Source organism: Odontesthes bonariensis, chromosome 4, assembly GCF_027942865.1.
Source record: "Odontesthes bonariensis isolate fOdoBon6 chromosome 4, fOdoBon6.hap1, whole genome shotgun sequence".
NCBI lineage: Eukaryota > Metazoa > Chordata > Actinopteri > Atheriniformes > Atherinopsidae > Odontesthes > Odontesthes bonariensis.
In genome coordinates this window covers 24,835,152-24,852,465 of record NC_134509.1, presented here as the reverse complement: position 1 = coordinate 24,852,465, position 17,314 = coordinate 24,835,152, and the positions used below count along the sequence as shown (strand labels likewise).

The 17,314-nt window shown below is 42.5% G+C and overlaps 1 protein-coding gene across 2 annotated transcripts; it reads left to right on the top strand.

Moving 5' to 3' along the window:
• The first annotated feature begins 4,022 nt into the window (after nt 1-4,022).
• On the top strand, nt 4,023-16,592 carry LOC142378774 (uncharacterized). Of its 2 annotated transcripts, none has more exons than XM_075463643.1 (11): nt 4,023-4,123; nt 7,526-7,630; nt 7,749-7,904; nt 9,911-11,420; nt 11,687-11,740; nt 13,360-14,158; nt 14,246-14,443; nt 14,551-14,611; nt 14,695-14,816; nt 14,909-15,060; nt 16,191-16,592. In XM_075463643.1, exons 1-11 carry the CDS (start codon nt 4,028-4,030, stop codon nt 16,289-16,291), a joined length of 3,354 nt encoding a protein of 1,117 aa, XP_075319758.1. In that variant the 5' UTR covers nt 4,023-4,027; the 3' UTR covers nt 16,292-16,592. The 2 variants fall into 2 exon arrangements, with proteins under 2 accessions (XP_075319758.1, XP_075319757.1); XM_075463642.1 differs by having other exon boundaries at nt 14,548-14,611.
• The last annotated feature ends 722 nt before the right edge of the window (nt 16,593-17,314 follow it).

Here is a 17,314-nt window from a genome sequence, read left to right as displayed (position 1 = left end):
GGAGGTTGTCGAAAGATATACAAAAATGCCATCTAGTTGCAAAAAGGAGTAACTGCATGTTTATCAGTGTGACTCATAGGTGGAGATTTTCAGCCTCTAAATCAGCCAAGAACACAAAACATCTTATATTAAAATTCAAATAAAGTATATTTTAAATGTCCGTATCTAAATTTCAACTGGTAGTGTCTTTATAAGTGAGAGGATTTTTTTGTTTAAACTCACAACAGATAGTTTTTTTCTGTTTACATGTCATCCTCAGGATTATTGTGGAAAATACATCTAAATTATGCTTCTAGGTGTTTATTTGACTTCACTTTATTTATTGGGCATTGATGCAAACGACTGCATTTCTGTTGAAAAAATAAATAAAATAATTAAATGGTCTTAATCGAAGTAATCATTTTACTAATAAGAGGAAGCTTTCAATGGGAAGATATGTGAGCGACAGAAGTGAATAAAGCTTCTTTGAAAAGGAAATGTACAGAGTGTTTTCCATGTGGCAACAAAAACATTAAAATATTACAAAACAAAAATAAAAAACTTAAGATAAAGCAAACATAATTGCAGAAAAACATGTCTGAATAGAAAGCAAATATAAAAACAGTGTGAGCTCTATGCCCTCCTGCCCCCTGCACACAGACCTCACCTCACCTGTAATCTGCCTTATGTTATCACTGTATATTTTACTATTTATTTATGGTTGTTTAGCACTTTCTTTTTAAGTTTTGGTTTGCGTTTCCCTTTTTTTTTGGATGTCAATATTTTCTCTACTGTGTGTATTATTTTATTCTATTATTTTTCTACTGTTTCTGCTTGTTGCAGCGTCGGTCCCTGAGGATCGAAATGTCAATTTAGCTGTATGTCCTGCATTTATAGCAAATTGACTCATTCTACAGTAAAAGCTGCTGCTGCTGGAAAGCAGCGATCTCTGTAGGATTTGAGTCTAACAATCTGTGGCCTCATGACCCGAGGGTCCCTGCAGAGAAGTGTTAATCTGCTGCAGCTCCTGACTCCACAGTGACACGTTCAGCAGAGTTTAGCTTTAATAAGACTGCTACAGTCACCAAAGCAAAGCCCTGAAATGATGCACCAAATCTTAAATATGTTAACGTTGAGATTTGATGCAAATATATAAGTGTGTATGGAGTGCTGAAATAAATATTAGATGTGTGCAGTATCAGTTATCTTATGGGCTGTGAACAGGAAATAGACAGTGTGGTAGCAGAAGTTAAGCACTGCTCCATAATCTTGATGTTTTGTTGTGCTTTGAGCCTGACAGAGGAGAGAAGTTGCAGCAGGTTGAAGGAAGACCTGGGTTCATCTCTGTTTATAACTGCTGGGCTCCCACAGTGATGCATGCTATCATGGAGTTCGATGGTGGTGGGAGTGTTCAGTGGGCCTCCTCTTGAAGTCCACTGCCATTTCAGCAGTTTTGAGTGTGTTCAGATGCAGGTAGTCGTGCCCTCACCACAGCTCCAGCTGTTCAACCTCCTGCAGTATGCGGAGCTGTCAACATCCTGGTAAAACACTGCAAATGTCAGCAGTTTAAACTGTCAGATCTCCTGTGGTGCCGTTTCTTTTTTATGCAGAGGGAGGGGAGAAGAGGGGAGGGCACAAATCTCTGGGGGCTGCCAGTGCTGACTACCCAGGTGTTGGATGTAACGTGTCCCCTGCTTTACCTGCTTTGTCTGGTCTGCAAGAGCACATCCACTGACAGGTGGAGGCAGACACAGCGAGATTGTTGGGTTTTTAAGTCTTACTCAAGCAGTTACAAATCTCGGAAAACTAATCTGTGTTCTTGAATACTGTATATTTAAAAAATGTTCACAAAAAATTGTCTTGGGGCGTAACTCAGTGAATGGGGATCTGCTTATCTGGCCACATTGACATTTCAGCCCTCCAGCATTTCTGCTAAGTCTTCTCCAGCTCTGCCAAACTCACTCATGTGAAGCGGTTGTCAGAAAAATGGTGAACCGCAGCCTCTCTGGTATTTTTGATTGGACACTGAGATGTCTCCAAATAAACTTAATCAACTTCTATTCAGTTTATCTCTTCTGTTTCATCTTTGGATAAGACCTGAAGGCTTGAGGCTGCACCACTGGAACCAGCTGAAGGGAAGGCTACAATAATAGGCAATATAAGAAAAACAAATGACTTTTGCAGTTAATATCAAAATGTAATTAGAAAGAGCTGAAAATTTTGGTTTGTAGAAGTGCTTTTATAATGGAAACATATTATAAAGATTGATCATGTCTGAGGTAACAAAGTCCAGAGCTGCATCAGATGAAGTGGAAAAAACAAACGTAACAAAAGAAAAAGGTTAACTTTTGGGTTTACGGTTCAAGTTCAGTAAGTTTGCGAACCATAAAACTATGCATGTCTTAGTTGTTTTGAAGTACATTGATCTTATTTTGTGCTTATTCCCGGGCCTGAAACTGCCCTGGAGCACTCCGGGGATCATATACAGCAGTTCACGACTTTGGTTTCCAGCCTTGCCCGACACCATCTGCTTTATGGTTGCATGAATTTTGATGGCATCTTCGTGGTCTCTTCAACATGACAACAAATTCCTTCTTATGGCTGTACATGTACAGTGTTCACAGTGAGATTTGTTTTTATTTAGGTGGTGTTACATCCCACATCTGTTGGGTGAGCCAAAGAGCAAAAAATTAGCCAAATTCTCGGAAACTACTGTAAATGCCAGAGATAAATATACTCAATATTCACTTTGATACAGTACAGTCAACAGTATAAATACATGAATACATTTAAATTACTGTCAAGAGTGTCAAGAGACTAGAATAACAAAATCTTATTAAGAGCCACTTCTAATCAACTGAGTCAGTAATTCTCACGTTATGCCTATATTCTTGACAAGACTAAATGCTAGTTAGAAGTATCAATATTCCAATGTCTGAACATGCTGATAAACTGTTTGTTCTGGTTATGTCACATACATTAGAAAGCAGTCTTTACTTTGATAAGCACTTCAAGGAACGATTAACGCATGGTCTAATATGATATGATCCTGCTGATGTTAATAACTGCACTGATCCCACAGAAAACACGAGCTGGTTTAGCAAATAATTATGCAACGCAACAAAATATGCTAACACAGTAATGCTGGTGGCACACAAATCTGCATCGCCACATCCCCAGAGATTATAATCCTTTACTAACACTCATTAAGGGCCTTGAACAAATAAACAACTGGATGATCTAGAATTTCCTTCAGTTAAACTGAAAGAGATCACTGTCTTTGGAGGCAGTTAAAAATCAGTGATGAAGTCAGCCGACCATCACCTGAAGAATATTCTAAGGTTGAAAAGAATAACGTGTCAGAGTGATTTCCTCACGAAGACCAGAAAAGTGGATCATATCACTCCAGTCCTGAGTGTCTACACTGGCTTCCTGTCCACCAAAGAGTTGAATTTAAAATACCACTGTTGGTCTATAAAGCACTCCCACTTACACTGTAAATATTCTCTCAATAAAAGGCTTATAAGGTGAATTATTTAGTCTTAAAAGTCTGCTGTTGATTTGTGAGCGTCATTTGTGTCATCCAGACACTATATTATGTTTTTGGAGCTACTAAATGTGTAGTTTTAAAAAAACGGCATTGAAACCTGCAAAAATATTCTGATTTAACTGAAGTAATCGATGACAGTAACGTGTCTCAAAGTAAATTCCGTGCGTCTTTGATAAATATTAACTTTTCGATAGATCTTTAAATTTTTTGTATTATAACAAACTCAAAAGACTAAAAGGAAGTTTTATGGTCAGTTGACTGGTGTGTCTTGGTGGCAAAATAAAAATAATTCAAGATAAAAAACAAGATTAAAGACCAGATAAATATCCGAATCAATGCGGAAATCGTGAGAAACTTCCAGCTGATCTGGCGTCAGATTTCCTCCCGCCGTGTCGCTGTTTTTAACAAACCTGGCGGTTACACACTGATCTCAGATCGGGGCTTTCTGCCCGCTTGCAGCCGGTGACCACGTGTCTCCGTCCGGCCTGCCAGTGGACCATGTGGAGGAGCAAGATGGCGGCGCGGTGGAGGGGGGAAGACGGCAATTTAAACACCAGCAACAGCGAGTTTATGGCCTCCAACACCCTCAATGAGGTACCGGTTTCCTCTCTTTTGCTAATTTGACATCACACGAACCATACAGGGGCGTTTTTCGCTGCTGTAATTGGGCGTGTTTCGCCGGCCCCGCGAGGCCACATGCGCGCATGGCGACACGTGGCTGAAACTGTAGTACTACTGAGGTGGTGATCAGGTAGATGGCTGAGCAAATCGATTAGCCTCAAGTTTGGACCACGTAGGCGAGGAAGCAGCTGAATGACAGACCACTTAAAGCTGTTGCCTGATTAGTTAAAATATTATCTTCTCGGTTTGAATCAAAACAATGATTTTATTGTCGCATTGAAAGTGACTGGAGGCCAGTTTGTTCCTCCTGAAGAACAAGTCGTTCAGATAAGGCTGCACCCTGCGATGTTTCCCCCCCGTGTATGCTCCCTGTGATGTTCCTGTGTGACGTTTTTAAAGCAGAAACTCCCCCAGATAAAAACTTCCACCCTGTCTCAAAGATTCTTTAATTATCTGCAGCCCAGATGTTACACCAGCCTCGAACCACGCGTTCATCTAACCAGGAAATAAACCTTTCAACTCTTCAGCATATGCTGCACTTTGTTCAAAGCAAGTTTGCTTTTAGTTTGAGATTTAAATGTTTGTGAATTAAAACACGCATCCAGCTATTTTTTTCTGTGTTTTTAATACAGTCAGAGTCCAGTTTCCACTGTATTTGCTGCCTAAATCGGTGCAAAAAAAAAAATCAACCCTGATCACAAGTCCTCAAAACAAAGGAAGTCTAATAATAAAGTGAATACAAAACAGAAGAATGAATCTATAATGTTTTAGGTTTTTGTTTTGTTAATTGATAATAATTCAACTTTCTTTTTTTCAGTGCAAAAAATCTTGAATCATCTCTCATTTACATTTTTCTTCCAATGATATAGTTTTTGTTGTTTGTGAAGCCACTTAACACTGACCTGGGAATCATTCAAACGTAAAAAATGCACCTAACTCAAGAGATAAACCAGTGTTGTGTTAAAACAAGAATCCATTTTAAATTGGGCACTTTGTTACTAGCAGCCTGTCCCAAAGCCTGTTCCCATCTCTCCATGAAAAATGCCAAATATAACATAGTTTGACAGACAGAAAATAGTATTTTTCCACCAATAAGGTGGTTCTCAGCATGGTGTGCAGTGTGTCCATTTGAGGAAATTGGAAAAGTGGAGGACAAAAGAAGAAGTGTCAGGCCTAAAAAACTATCTACAGCAGATGAACAGGATCTGAAAGTGATGTCCTTAGGCTGCGGCTACACGAAAACGTTTTTCACTGTAAACGATACTTTTTCTTATCGTTTCGCTGTCGCGGCCACACGGAGCCGGCGTTCCCACTACCCCAAAACGATAGTTTTTGAAAACGGGTTCCAGAGTGGGAAAGTTTGAAAACGGCCTCGTTTCGTTTCCATTGTTACAGCTAAAACGTTTTTGCGTCAGTCACACGTTGACGCTGTGAGCCAATTTTAACACTTCTCTATTGTCTCACAGCGTGGCGTGACACAGCGGCGTGTGTACTGCATCGTTTCATCGTTTTCATCCGTTCTCGTCTGGACAGCAGCGCGTTTCCGTGTGGTCGCAAGAATTTTCGTACCCGTTTTCAAAAAAAAACCTCGTTTCGTTCTCGTGTAGCCGTAGCCTTAAAGTGATAGTCTGGAGTAGATTCAACCTGGGGTCATTTGAACCGTGATATCCAGCCAAGTAGCCCACCCGCAGTTTTTTCGATATTGGCTGAACATCAGCTGAGTTAGTGAGTTATCCCGAATAGCTTCGTACAAGCGCTAATGGATCCTGGCAGTATCTCCAAAATTACCACACTAAAATCACATGCCATGACACCAAACTTCTACAGTAGTACAAATATGGTCTGTACTCACAAAACGATGCATTTGGAAGTTTGAAAATAGTCCAGGAGTTTATTATTATCAACACAAGCCTGATAGCTTTTCTGCTGCTAAAGCTGCGTCGACGTCACTTCTGGGAGCTGGGAGCTTCAAAGTAAGATGAGGGTTGATCTACAACTGTAGACAACAGAGCAAGGCTGCTCAATTTCTCCATTGATAAAATAATTTCACAACTCTACAACATAAAAATTCATAAAAAAAACATGTAGAATATAGCATATACTTTGTTGTCTACAGTAGTAGATCAACCCTCATCTTACTTTGAAGCTCCCAGCTCCCAGAAGTGACGTCGACGCAGCTTTAGCAGCAGAAAAGCTATCAGGCTTGTGTTGATAATAATAAACTCTTGGACTATTTTCAAACTTCCAAATGCATCGTTTTGTGAGTACAGACCATATTTGTACTACTGTAGAAGTTTGGTGTCATGGCATGTGATTTTAGTGTGGTAATTTTGGAGATACTGCCAGGATCCATTAACCCTTGTACGAAGCTATTCGGGATAACTCAGTAACTCAGCTGATGTTCAGCCAATATCGAAAAAACTGCGGGTGGGCTACTTGGCTGGATATCACGGTTCAAATGACCCCAGGTTGAATCTACTCCGGAGTATCGCTTTAAGGAAGGGAAACAGGGAGAAAAGGCTGAGCTGTGCCAAATGACACCAGAAGTGGACTGAAAATCAGTGGCAACAGGTCTGATGGAGGGATGAATCCTCCCCAGAGCCCGGACCTCAGCATTACTGAAGCAGTGTGGCATCATCTTGGCAGAGAACGGAACAAAAGGCAGCCGACATCCAAAGAAGAGCTTTGGGATGTCCTTCAAGATGCCTGGAGAACTATTCCTGAAGACTCCTTAAAGAAATGACAGAAAGCTTGTCTGAGAGGGTTCAGGCTGTGATGAAGAACAAAGGAGCTCAGAACAAATACTGACTCACAAGCTCCTTAAATCTGTATAAACTCTGATTTTACCTTTTTAAACTGTAATTATGTTTATTTTTCGAAAAATCACTACAACTATTCCCTGTTTTCTTGCTAATATATAGAGAAATGAGGGGCGAGTCGAGACTTTCTCACAGGACTGTAGGATGTTTCAGTATGTTTGTCGTTTTAGAAATATGATTAGCTTAAATCATCACTTGTTGATAAGAAAGTCGTTGGTCACTCGGTTCTTACAGATTAGATATTATCATGATTATTAACTTCTTAATTAACTACCTCAAAGCGAGCCTCATCGCTGCTTTGCTGTTTTCTTCATAGTTCTGCTTCAATCTTAGTCAGAACAGGCGGTTCTTCCTGTTTATGCTGGAACAGTTGGAATCAAGCTCATTGTTTTCCTGTTAATCGGCTTCTGGTCACACCCAAGAGAAAGTAGTGTGAGAAAGCCACTTGTTTACTTACGCTGTACTTTTTCTCAGCGCTTTGGTCCACTGTGGTTGTTTTTAAAGTGCTTTATGGATAAAGTAGTAGCAGTATGATGTTTTTTCTGTGTGCCTGCAGGTGGTCCTGAGCAGAGGTGAAGTGGAGGGCGTCGACATGGACGCACAGTCCTGTGTGGATCACTCCATTTTGGCCATCTTTGAAGACTCCACGGTTGCGTCTGGGGTGAGAGGCAAAGCTGATCAATAAGAGGTCCAGCCAAGGGGCATCACTATGAGAGTGGTTTTTTTTTGGTTTTTTTATACCAGAGGTTAAAGTGTTAAAATCAGCTTCTCTGTTTCAGAGCAAGAACGATGCGGAGGAAGAAAGCGAGACGCTGCTGTCTGCCCTGACGGAGATGCTGGACAGCGTGGAGGATGACGGCAGGACCTTGTCTCCCTTCGACATCCTGCCAGACTCGGAGCTCCTCGGCCACTCGGACCACAGGGTCGACTCAGTGGTGGGTTGAAACCGAAATTAGACTAAACGTATTATCCAGAACTCATTACTTCTCAGATCTACTTTATTTCTTCATACGACCGGTAAACAGTAATCAATAAAATTAATTTAATTTAGACATGATGATTTAATTTATCATGATAGCGCAGATAAAATCAAGCCCACAAACCTTTAACTTGAAGAAAAGGCCAAAGATAACATTGAAATAAACTTTATTATATTTATGAACGATATTCGATTGAAGCCTGAAAACAAATTGTAAGCTGAGGCCAATTCGCTGCGTCTGCATCTGTGTAAGTTGGAAGTTTAATTCAAACTGCAGTTCAGATATTCTTCACAAGATGATGCCAAACAAATAATCTGTGATGTATTTATGCATCTCTTTAAATCAGAAATATCGCTGCTTTCCCAGCGCAGCGAGGAGCCTCGTCTGCTGATCTCAGCACTTTGTGAAGGAAAAAGCATTTTCTACATGCTGCCTCCTGTGTGCTCTTAACACTGACCAGTGTTTTTCACCCTCTTTTGAACCACAGCACACTTTCACATTGAAAAAAATCCTGCAGCACACCGACTTGTTGTAAGCCAATGCAGCTATTCATGATAAAAGCCCAGTCTCTCACTCAGTGTTTAGATGAACACCGAGCTGAAAAAAAGATGAAGAAAGGCATGCACAAAGTTCTTACACAACAGCTTTATTTTTAGTTTTAATAATAGTCACACTTGAGAAGCTCAGCCTATATAGTTGCGAAAAAGAGAAATGTCGAAGTAGCTCTGTTTACTGGAATGGGAAACTCCTTGAAAGTAGTCAAGTAAAAACTTTAAAATCCATCGCTGCATCAGTGAACTACTGTCTTTAATATACAGGGTCGTATTTGAGCTACCTACTGACATGGAGAAGGATTTACTTACTTATAACAGACACAGAGGCTCAACGCCCGACGATCTCGCCGTGCACTCTGGCTGAAAATCACGGCTCTAGACGGCAGTTCTCTCGCATCTCCAGCAGAAAGCGCCTCGCTGTGTGATGCGCTTGTGTGAACTTTGGGAAAAGATCAGATCAAACGGCTCGCACATTGTCCTGAACATCTCACATGTTTCATGTGTTTAAAGACCTCCTCACGCAGACTCTACTCCAAACGGACTATTCATGTGCTCACAGAACTGGAGCATCATCAGGGAACCTGAGCTTTTGTCTTCTTGGCTCGTGTGCAGTTGTGTTCCACACAGGTTAGATGTTTGCACACTAGTAGATGTGGAAAGCTAGAAATGGCCTTGATAGTAAAGTTGAAGGCCTGAAAACCTGCAGATTTGTTATCATTTTAATCAAATATTGCCTCCTCATCACACTTGTCACCCGACTCTTCACATGGTGCTGAAGTCATGCCGCCACTCTGCCTTTAACAGGCCAGATGGTCATAAATATACAAACATCTGTAGCCAAAATGACTACATTTCTGGTACCAGAAACTTCCTGCTTTCAGTTTGCAGCCTGTTTTGTTTGGTTTTCGTTCGTACTGACCAATCTCATTCAGCAGGATTCGGTTGCCTGCATATAAACAGCTGTGTGGAGAAAACACGAGACAAAATGAAATCCAGAGACCATGCAGACCGGATTTGTCTGCGTTAAAAACATGACCGCAGGACACTAAGTCCTGGCATGGATATTCGTTACCTGTTTATCCGCTGGAGCCCCCAATTATGATCATAGTCGGATGAGGAAGAGAGAAGCAACACCTGCATGAATGACGTGTTAAAACATCAGTGTGGCTGATAGCTTAGAGCCCAAACAGGAAATATAGATGCAGCATTAGTATTGGATGCATATACTTTTAATCTCAGGGTAATGACGCCAGCTGCACTGTGAGATCTGCTTTAATTTATTTAAAAAGAGAGAGAAATTCACTGATATTCTGTGATTATTAGCTGGCAGTGGTCATATAATGACACAAAGACATTTCTATTATCCTGTTATCAACCTTTAGCTTGTGTCCCGTCTCTTCTCTTTAGGCGCTATCAGCTGCCCACAGACTTCGACCTCGACCCAAACCGCCAAACATGACATTCAAAACCAAGACTGATGGAGAAGACGACCGGGAGTGCAAAGCAGAGACAAATGGTCTTCCTCTGATCTTTAAAAAACAAAGCCAGATGTTTTCCTCAAACAATAAGAGAGCAGAGGCTGAAGTGGAGGTTTTCACCTCAACCTCTCTTGTGAGCCTCGTTAAGCTCATGCACTCTTACAGTCTGAAGCTGCACGTGGAGGAGGGCGACGAATTGAGGAAAAATGCCTCCTTCTTCTCTCAGGAAGAGGTGTGGAGGTATGAACGCCCCAGCGGGGAGAGCGATGAAGAGATAAATGTTGTATCTGATGATGAGGCAGCTGTGAAAGATGAAGACGAGGCGGATGGAAAAAGAGATAACAGGCAACTTCTGAAGAGCGTGTTGCTTAATGGGAACTCGTCCAGAGCTGCGCCATCCAGAGAGAGGAAGAGGGTGAGCTTCGGTCCGGTTCAGGTGACTCTGTTTGGTGAAGCAGTGGAAAAGGAATTAAATGAGGAAAGTCTTGTGAGTGGGCACACAAGCGAATCCGAGTCAGTTCCTCCGAAGAGCACAGAAGCACTTGAACTCCCAGCACTGTCCTCCGAAAGAAATGACGATAAAGCTGAGGTTCAAGAAGAGACGGTCAAAAAAGGTGAGACGAAGGCTAAATCGCTCAGCCTCCAACAGTACAGGCAGCTTCGCCAGAAGAGACGGCCCCTGGTGGAGAAACAGGGGGACTACACCACCAAGTGGCCCTCTGTTTCTGAGCCCCCCAAAGAGCTGACCCCCATCTTCTGCTTTCAGGGACAGAATCGACCAAAGATGACACCTGATCTCCATAAACCTCTTTACAAGACTTCGACCCATCATTCCTCTTCACTGCACACCCCTGAAGCCACTTTTCTACATCGTAGCGGATTAAAGCGCCCCAAGACTGAATCCGGAGTTATCTCACCCGCTAGTTCACTGCCAGACATCAAAGCTAACCCAAATGTCACTGTGCCTCAGAGCAAGAAAAGTCCAGTGAAGAAGCCACATCTTCTTAGCAGTGATCCCCCAAATCCTGTTCTCCTCCCCATGCCAGTTCCTCAGATACCATCACCATCCACTCCAGACCCCTCAGCAGAGCCCAGTGTGGAGACGGTCAGCCTCCAAGAGGAATCCTCAGCCGCAACTCCTCAGCATCAGGCAAACTCATCAGGACCAAAGTCTTGTGTGTCGTCACTGAACAAAGGTTTTAACCCGGATGATGCACAGCCTCAGGAAGCGAAGGCCAGGTTGACAGAAGTTTGCTCTGTACCGTCATCACAAACTGGGTCTGTTTCACAGAGCAGAACACCAAAGAATCCTCCCTCCCTCCCACCGCTCCTCATTCAGCCTCCTCCTCACCTCGATCCTCCCAGATCAGACGCCCTCCACGCCGGCGGCTCGTCCCAGAAACCATCACCGCCTCCACCCGGCGGTAGAGCCGAATCAGGTAAACTGTGTTTATTCTTCACATCTCTAATGGAGCATTGTCTCAAACAACTTCCACCCATGGATTGATAAAGTATATCTGAATCTGAACAAGCGAGGAGAAGGTAGATTTAGAGATTTAAGGAAGAAAAACAAAGCAACCGTGTAACTTTCACTTTGTTTCTATACTGAAAAAGAGGGAAAACAAACCTGAACCCTCCGTTTTTAGGAGCATTTATCCTCTTATGTGTAGTAGTATTCTTTTAATGTGTCTGTTTTTTCCATCAGGGATTGAAGCGCCTGATCTGACCAGCCTGCTGGAACAATTTGAAGAAACTCAAGGTGAGCGGACTGATTAATGACGATTAGCCAGCGTGTCTTTGGGTTACTCTGTAAGCTTTTCATAATCAGTCATTTAAAGGAAAGTAAGTGGGTAACAGCACACCATGAGTTCATCTCAGTAACTTCACTACAGCGTTTATCCAGTCAAATACAGTGTAAGCAGCAGTTTCCTTAAAGGGATAGTTTGCCTCTTTTGACATGAAGCTGTATGACATCCCATATTAGCAATATTATTTATTAAATTTGACTTACCCCCCGCTGCGTCCTGTGAGCCGAGTTCCAGCCTCGATTTGGCGTTGACGACAGTAGTCCGGCTAGTTTGCTGGGGCCACAAAAATAAAGCTTTTTGCTTCTCAAAACAATATGCGTTCAAAAGAGTAATACATTTGCATCACAAAATCGTTCATCCAGAAAAAGTCAGACCTCACAATCGCTTGGCGCTATTTTCTCTCTACCTTCGTATCACTACAGGCTGTGTAGACCGTGCAGTCCCCTGCTTCCGAGCAGTAAACACCCTGAAACGGGTGCGGCCGTCGGCAGGTGGCAGCACGCATTGATACAAAGGGAGATAAAATAGTGCCTTGCTCAAGGGCACCTCAGCCGTGACAAGGAGGTGGACTGACACCCCTCCAGCTGTCAGTTCCACCAATCTTTTTTTTTTGAGTGGCGAGAGTGGGAATCAAACCTGCCAACCTTCTGGTTATTGGACAACTGACTCTAACCACTGAGCCACAACCGCCCTCAGGCTCCAGAGCTGCCAGGTTTGCTTATTATGAGCCACTTTGAGCAATTTTTTAAAAAATTACAATAATTTGTCTCTTGTTTTGGGCCTCTTTTCATATTCCTGGTTGCTTTGTTTTTGCCACAAAATCTGGTAATGTCAGCTCCAGCACATTTCAGCACAGAACAGCAAGGTTGACACATTTTTGAGGCATGTGAGGAACCCGAGTAGCTCATGCTTTTACAGATATGGTTGCAATTTAAAGCTTGGATGGGTTCAGATTTAGCAGTTGCATTAGGAGATATAATGTGGACATGCTCTGTAAAATGGAAACGGAAGTATGAATGGAGTATCCTATTCCGCTGGAATATGGTCTTATTTATGTTACGGTCAGTGTTCAGAGAATTTCTTTTCACATACACATAGCAGCTGTGTCTGCTCAGCCCTGTTGGTACTCCTTACTGTAAATGAACAGGCTGCTGCTTTGGAAGTTATGTGGTTTGTTTTATGGGGGTTGAAGAGGTGGTCGTTGCCCGACTTGGATAAACAGATCGAGATCCGGGTCGGTATGCAGGAATGTTTTATGTGGCCTCGGTGGAAGCATCCGGTCTGCATTTGTTTGTTTCTTTTAATAGAAAATAGCATCCAACGCTTTTTTCTCCTTTAATTAGAGACCGAGCAGTGAAACTGCAAGGACCCTATTGTATATGTATGAGTTATTTTTTAAACTGTTTTTTATTTATCATGAAAAAGGAAAAAGGGTTTTGTTTTGATGAAGTTTTTTGTATTTTAAAATAAAAGTCAAATAGATAAACTTGCCTTTTTTTTTGTATCATAAAAGAAAATCTGGTGATGAAGAGATAAACTCACCTCTTCCCTCTTTTTATTCGTCCCCCAGCCATAGAGGACTGTGATGAACTCATTTGTGCTACTTCACCTTCAAAAACACAAACAGATGGACACAGACCTGAGCCTGCAGGATCAGAAAAGAGCTCCAGATTAACTCCCTCTGTGGAACCACTTGAACCTTTGAGTAGTTCAGGGAATCTGCCGTATCTCCAGACTGTGGACGCACCCGAGCCCCTCTGCAATGAAATTATCCTGAGCACTCGCCAAGAGCCGCCCGCAAGACGGAAAAATGTTCCATCCAAGGCCATTAAGATAATTGACCCTCGTCCTTTACCGTCCAGGAAGATTCACACGAGCCCATCAGAGTCACCTGCAGCTCAAACCCCCACTCACGTGTTTTCATATTTCTCCTGCGATCATGATTACTGCGGGCCTGTGGATTGCTCTCCTGTCAGCGCCTCTCAGCGTAGCGGAGTTAAATCCTCTTTACTCAGAGAAACCACCACAGAACCGCAGGTGACGGCTCAGAATTCAAGAGCTGGAAAAGAGCAGAAAAACATCTCAGATGGACAAACGGCGTCTGTGTCGCCACATCACTCAGAACAACCCAGGACCAGGTCAGAGGCTGATGTGTTCTCTGACAGCTCTGCTGCAGAGGATGGTGGAGCAAACACCAACAGGACCGCCGCTTGCAGTCTTCCTACACCTCCACCCAGTCCTCCCGCCAGAGGACGGGACAAGAGGAGACATCGGAGATCTCAACAGTCCGACTCCAGCTCCAGTTCCCGTTCTTCCTCTTTTTCTTCCTCCTCCTCCAGTTCTGCATCGTGTTCTCCAAAAAGACCAAGGTGCTCAGTTATTCCTCCTGTGTAGTTTGTGTTTTCACTTCAACCTTTGTGTGCTGGATTTTCATCTTCCATTTGTTTGTCTCGCAGAATCCATCGCAGGCGTTCAGGGAGCAGTTCGTGCTCATCGTCGCCCTCTTACCGTGATTCCCGTTCCCCTCCTCAGCCCTTCAGGTTGTCTTACCCCAGATACAGCAGGTCAAGATCCAGATCTTGGTCCCGCTCCAGATCTCCATCACGGTCACCTTCCCCACGAATATGCCGCAGACGATGGAGAGAAGTTTGCAGGTGAGTTAATCAGATCATATCATATAGATGAAACCAAATAAACCTTAGCCAGCCTTGCTGATCTCTGTTTCCGTCTTCCTCAACGTCACCCGTCGCTCCCACAGCAGCAGAGAGTCCAGGAGGCTCAGGAGGGAGCACGAGATGAGGATTCAGAAACTCAAAGCCATAGTGAGTACATTTTACAGGCTGTCCGCAGATGTATGGGTGCTCTGTCTTCAGTTTGGAGTAATTGTGTTAATCTCTTCCCACAGGATGAGCGCAGGGTGGTGTACGTCGGCCGCATCGGCAGAACGATGACGCACGATGAACTGAGGGAGCGCTTCTCGCAGTTTGGAGAGGTGGAATGTGTGTCGCTTCACTTTAGAGATCGAGGGTAAGAACGCTCAGTTACAGTTTAAAACGTCTGGTTTCTTTATAATCAACAGTTTTATCAACATTCAAACCTGCCGTTTCTGACCCTCACAGCGACCACTTCGCCTTTGTTACATTCTACAACACGGAGGATGCTTTTGCAGCCATCGACAACGGTGGAAAACTGCGGAGGCCGGATGAGCTGCCGTTTGACATCTGCTTTGGTGGACGAAGGCAGTTCTGTAACTCAGACTACGCTGATCTGGGTGAGACCTGAACACCGAGAAAACACCCTGAATTTCCAGGTTTTTAGAGCAATACGTCAGATTTCTTATTAAGTAGCCGCATGAATGTAGAATTTCCATGTAAAGGCTGTTCAGCTGCACACACCCCAGCTATGGCTCATCTCATCTGCAGCATCAGGGGAAAAAGACCTCCTCTAACTGCCAACTCCGATGTACAATGTACACAACTTTGACACGCAGAAGGGAGTCTATAAAAGTATCTATAAAGTTCAAAAAAAGTTTGTATAAAGTCAGTTATTATTCATTTTTTTATTATCCTGTATGTTTCTAGCTCGGTTACAGCTTTAGGACTCAAGAACCTGGGTTTCAGTTTGAACTAACGCATCATAAGGTTTGTCGTGAGCGTGACTGCTTTCAGAAAGCACTTTAGCTTCATGTATTGAAAAAATAACCCGGTTGAACATTTAGTAACTTATTAAAGAGTCGATTCACTGCGCTGAACAGCCCATCGTAGTGGTCAGTCAGTGCCAGATCTGACAGCTATTTAACGGGATGAATTGGCAGTAAAAAGCCTCAGCGAGATCAGACGGAGCCGACAGAGCGTTACACGATCACAAAAAAGACGACTCAGGATATTCGTCACGGCCGATTGTCGGCTTGGTGTCGAGAGCCCGAACAACAGCCCCAATAACACTTTAACACTTGTGTTTTCACTAAGTTTTCACAAACACTCCAGGCTTTGTTTCCTGAGCTGCTAAGAGGCAGATCTAATGATGATAAATGACAGATGCTCAACTTCTCACACAATAACTTTAACAGTTAACTGAAGTAGAGTTAATTATGTATCATTTACATTTATAACTTCTTACAGATTCTTAATGGTCATGGAATTGTATCATTGATACTTCAAATGTAATGGAGAGATTTTTGTTTCTTTTTCTAGCTTTTTCTTCTTGAAAATCATTTTTTAGATGACCTTTTATCAGTAATGTGAATGTACATGCACGCTGGAGGCCAAAATGAAGAACTTTTAATCAACTTTCAGTACAACAGGGTGTAAAAATACCATTTGCAGCCCTGTGACTATTTCGCCCACTCCCTAAATTTGACTGAACTCTTAAGTGAATGTGTAAATGTTGTTTGTTCTTCAGATGCAAACAGAGATGCAGAGTCGCCCCCCCCCAGGAGCCGGTTCGAGGACCTCGACTTTGATTCGCTGCTGAAACAGGCTCAGAGAGGAATGAAGAGGTAGCAGAGCCGTGCAGCAACACGGGAGCAAAATAACGATGGAGAGACATCGACCTCAGGGCATCGTGCTCACGTTTATGTAGCAAAATCTTATGTTTTTTTCTGTTTTTCATGTTTTGTCTTTAATACACTGCGTATGCATGCAATAATTAATTTGTAAAATTCATATAAGCAACCACATTGCACTGTTAAAAGCATGAACTTTTGATCTGTAAAGTTAAAACGTCCAATTATGTAGCACTCACACGATTTCTGTTGCATTCCAAAGCACTATCAAAGATTTCTATAATAAAGAATAACAATAATATTGTGTTTTTCCGCTTTTTTTTTTCGTGGTTCCTTTTCTGTTCACTGAAACTATCTCCTCATGGAAACATTTTAAAGTTGTTTCGTGATTTGTCACGAACAGTGTTTGTGTTTAATGCGGCAAGAAACATGCAAAGTCGTTATTGTTACACAGCTGGACTTCAGTCCTGAAGTTTTCTAGAAAAAGGAGCTGTAAGTGAGCGCATAAATATCTCATATCGGGGTGTAAACTGCGTTACTCAGCAGTCTTCTTATCTCTGGCTCTCACTGCTTCTGTTTCTTTTGACAGGTTGGTAATCTCATCATCAACGTTAATGCTCAGAATAAGCCAAAAATGGTTATGAAATGAACACACGGTTGCTAGAAAGAAAGTGTTTTGCTCATCGATACTGTGCAACATTGAAGTAGAAAAGTCTGTGAACACCTTTAATCTCAGCCTAACTTGTCCTGCATGATTACACAACATCACAGCTATTGTCGGAAGAACGCTGCTTAACTTTAAACTTCATGTAGTTGCACCGTTTCCTGACAGACTTTTATTCCCACTTTATTTGGTTAAGTTATGTTGTATGGGTGTATGGATAGAGGTTTATGTTTGGGAGTAATATTTCTTTCCTTCAGATGTTTTAAACATTCTTAATTTCATGACTCAAGGTACTGATGAAATGCGTGGACTCCCAACCGATCAGCGATGACCGAGGAAACCTCTTGAATTACAAGA

Bases quoted from the DNA above. Each gene is read 5' to 3' on its own strand.
- LOC142378774 (XM_075463642.1), top strand. From the start codon at position 4,028: ATGTGGAGGAGCAAGATGGCGGCGCGGTGGAGGGGGGAAGACGGCAAT. The intron at 7,631-7,748 runs GTGAGAGGCAAA...TCTCTGTTTCAG, and splicing joins ACTCCACGGTTGCGTCTGGG to AGCAAGAACGATGCGGAGGA. The intron at 15,061-16,190 runs GTGAGACCTGAA...TTTGTTCTTCAG, and splicing joins CTCAGACTACGCTGATCTGG to ATGCAAACAGAGATGCAGAG.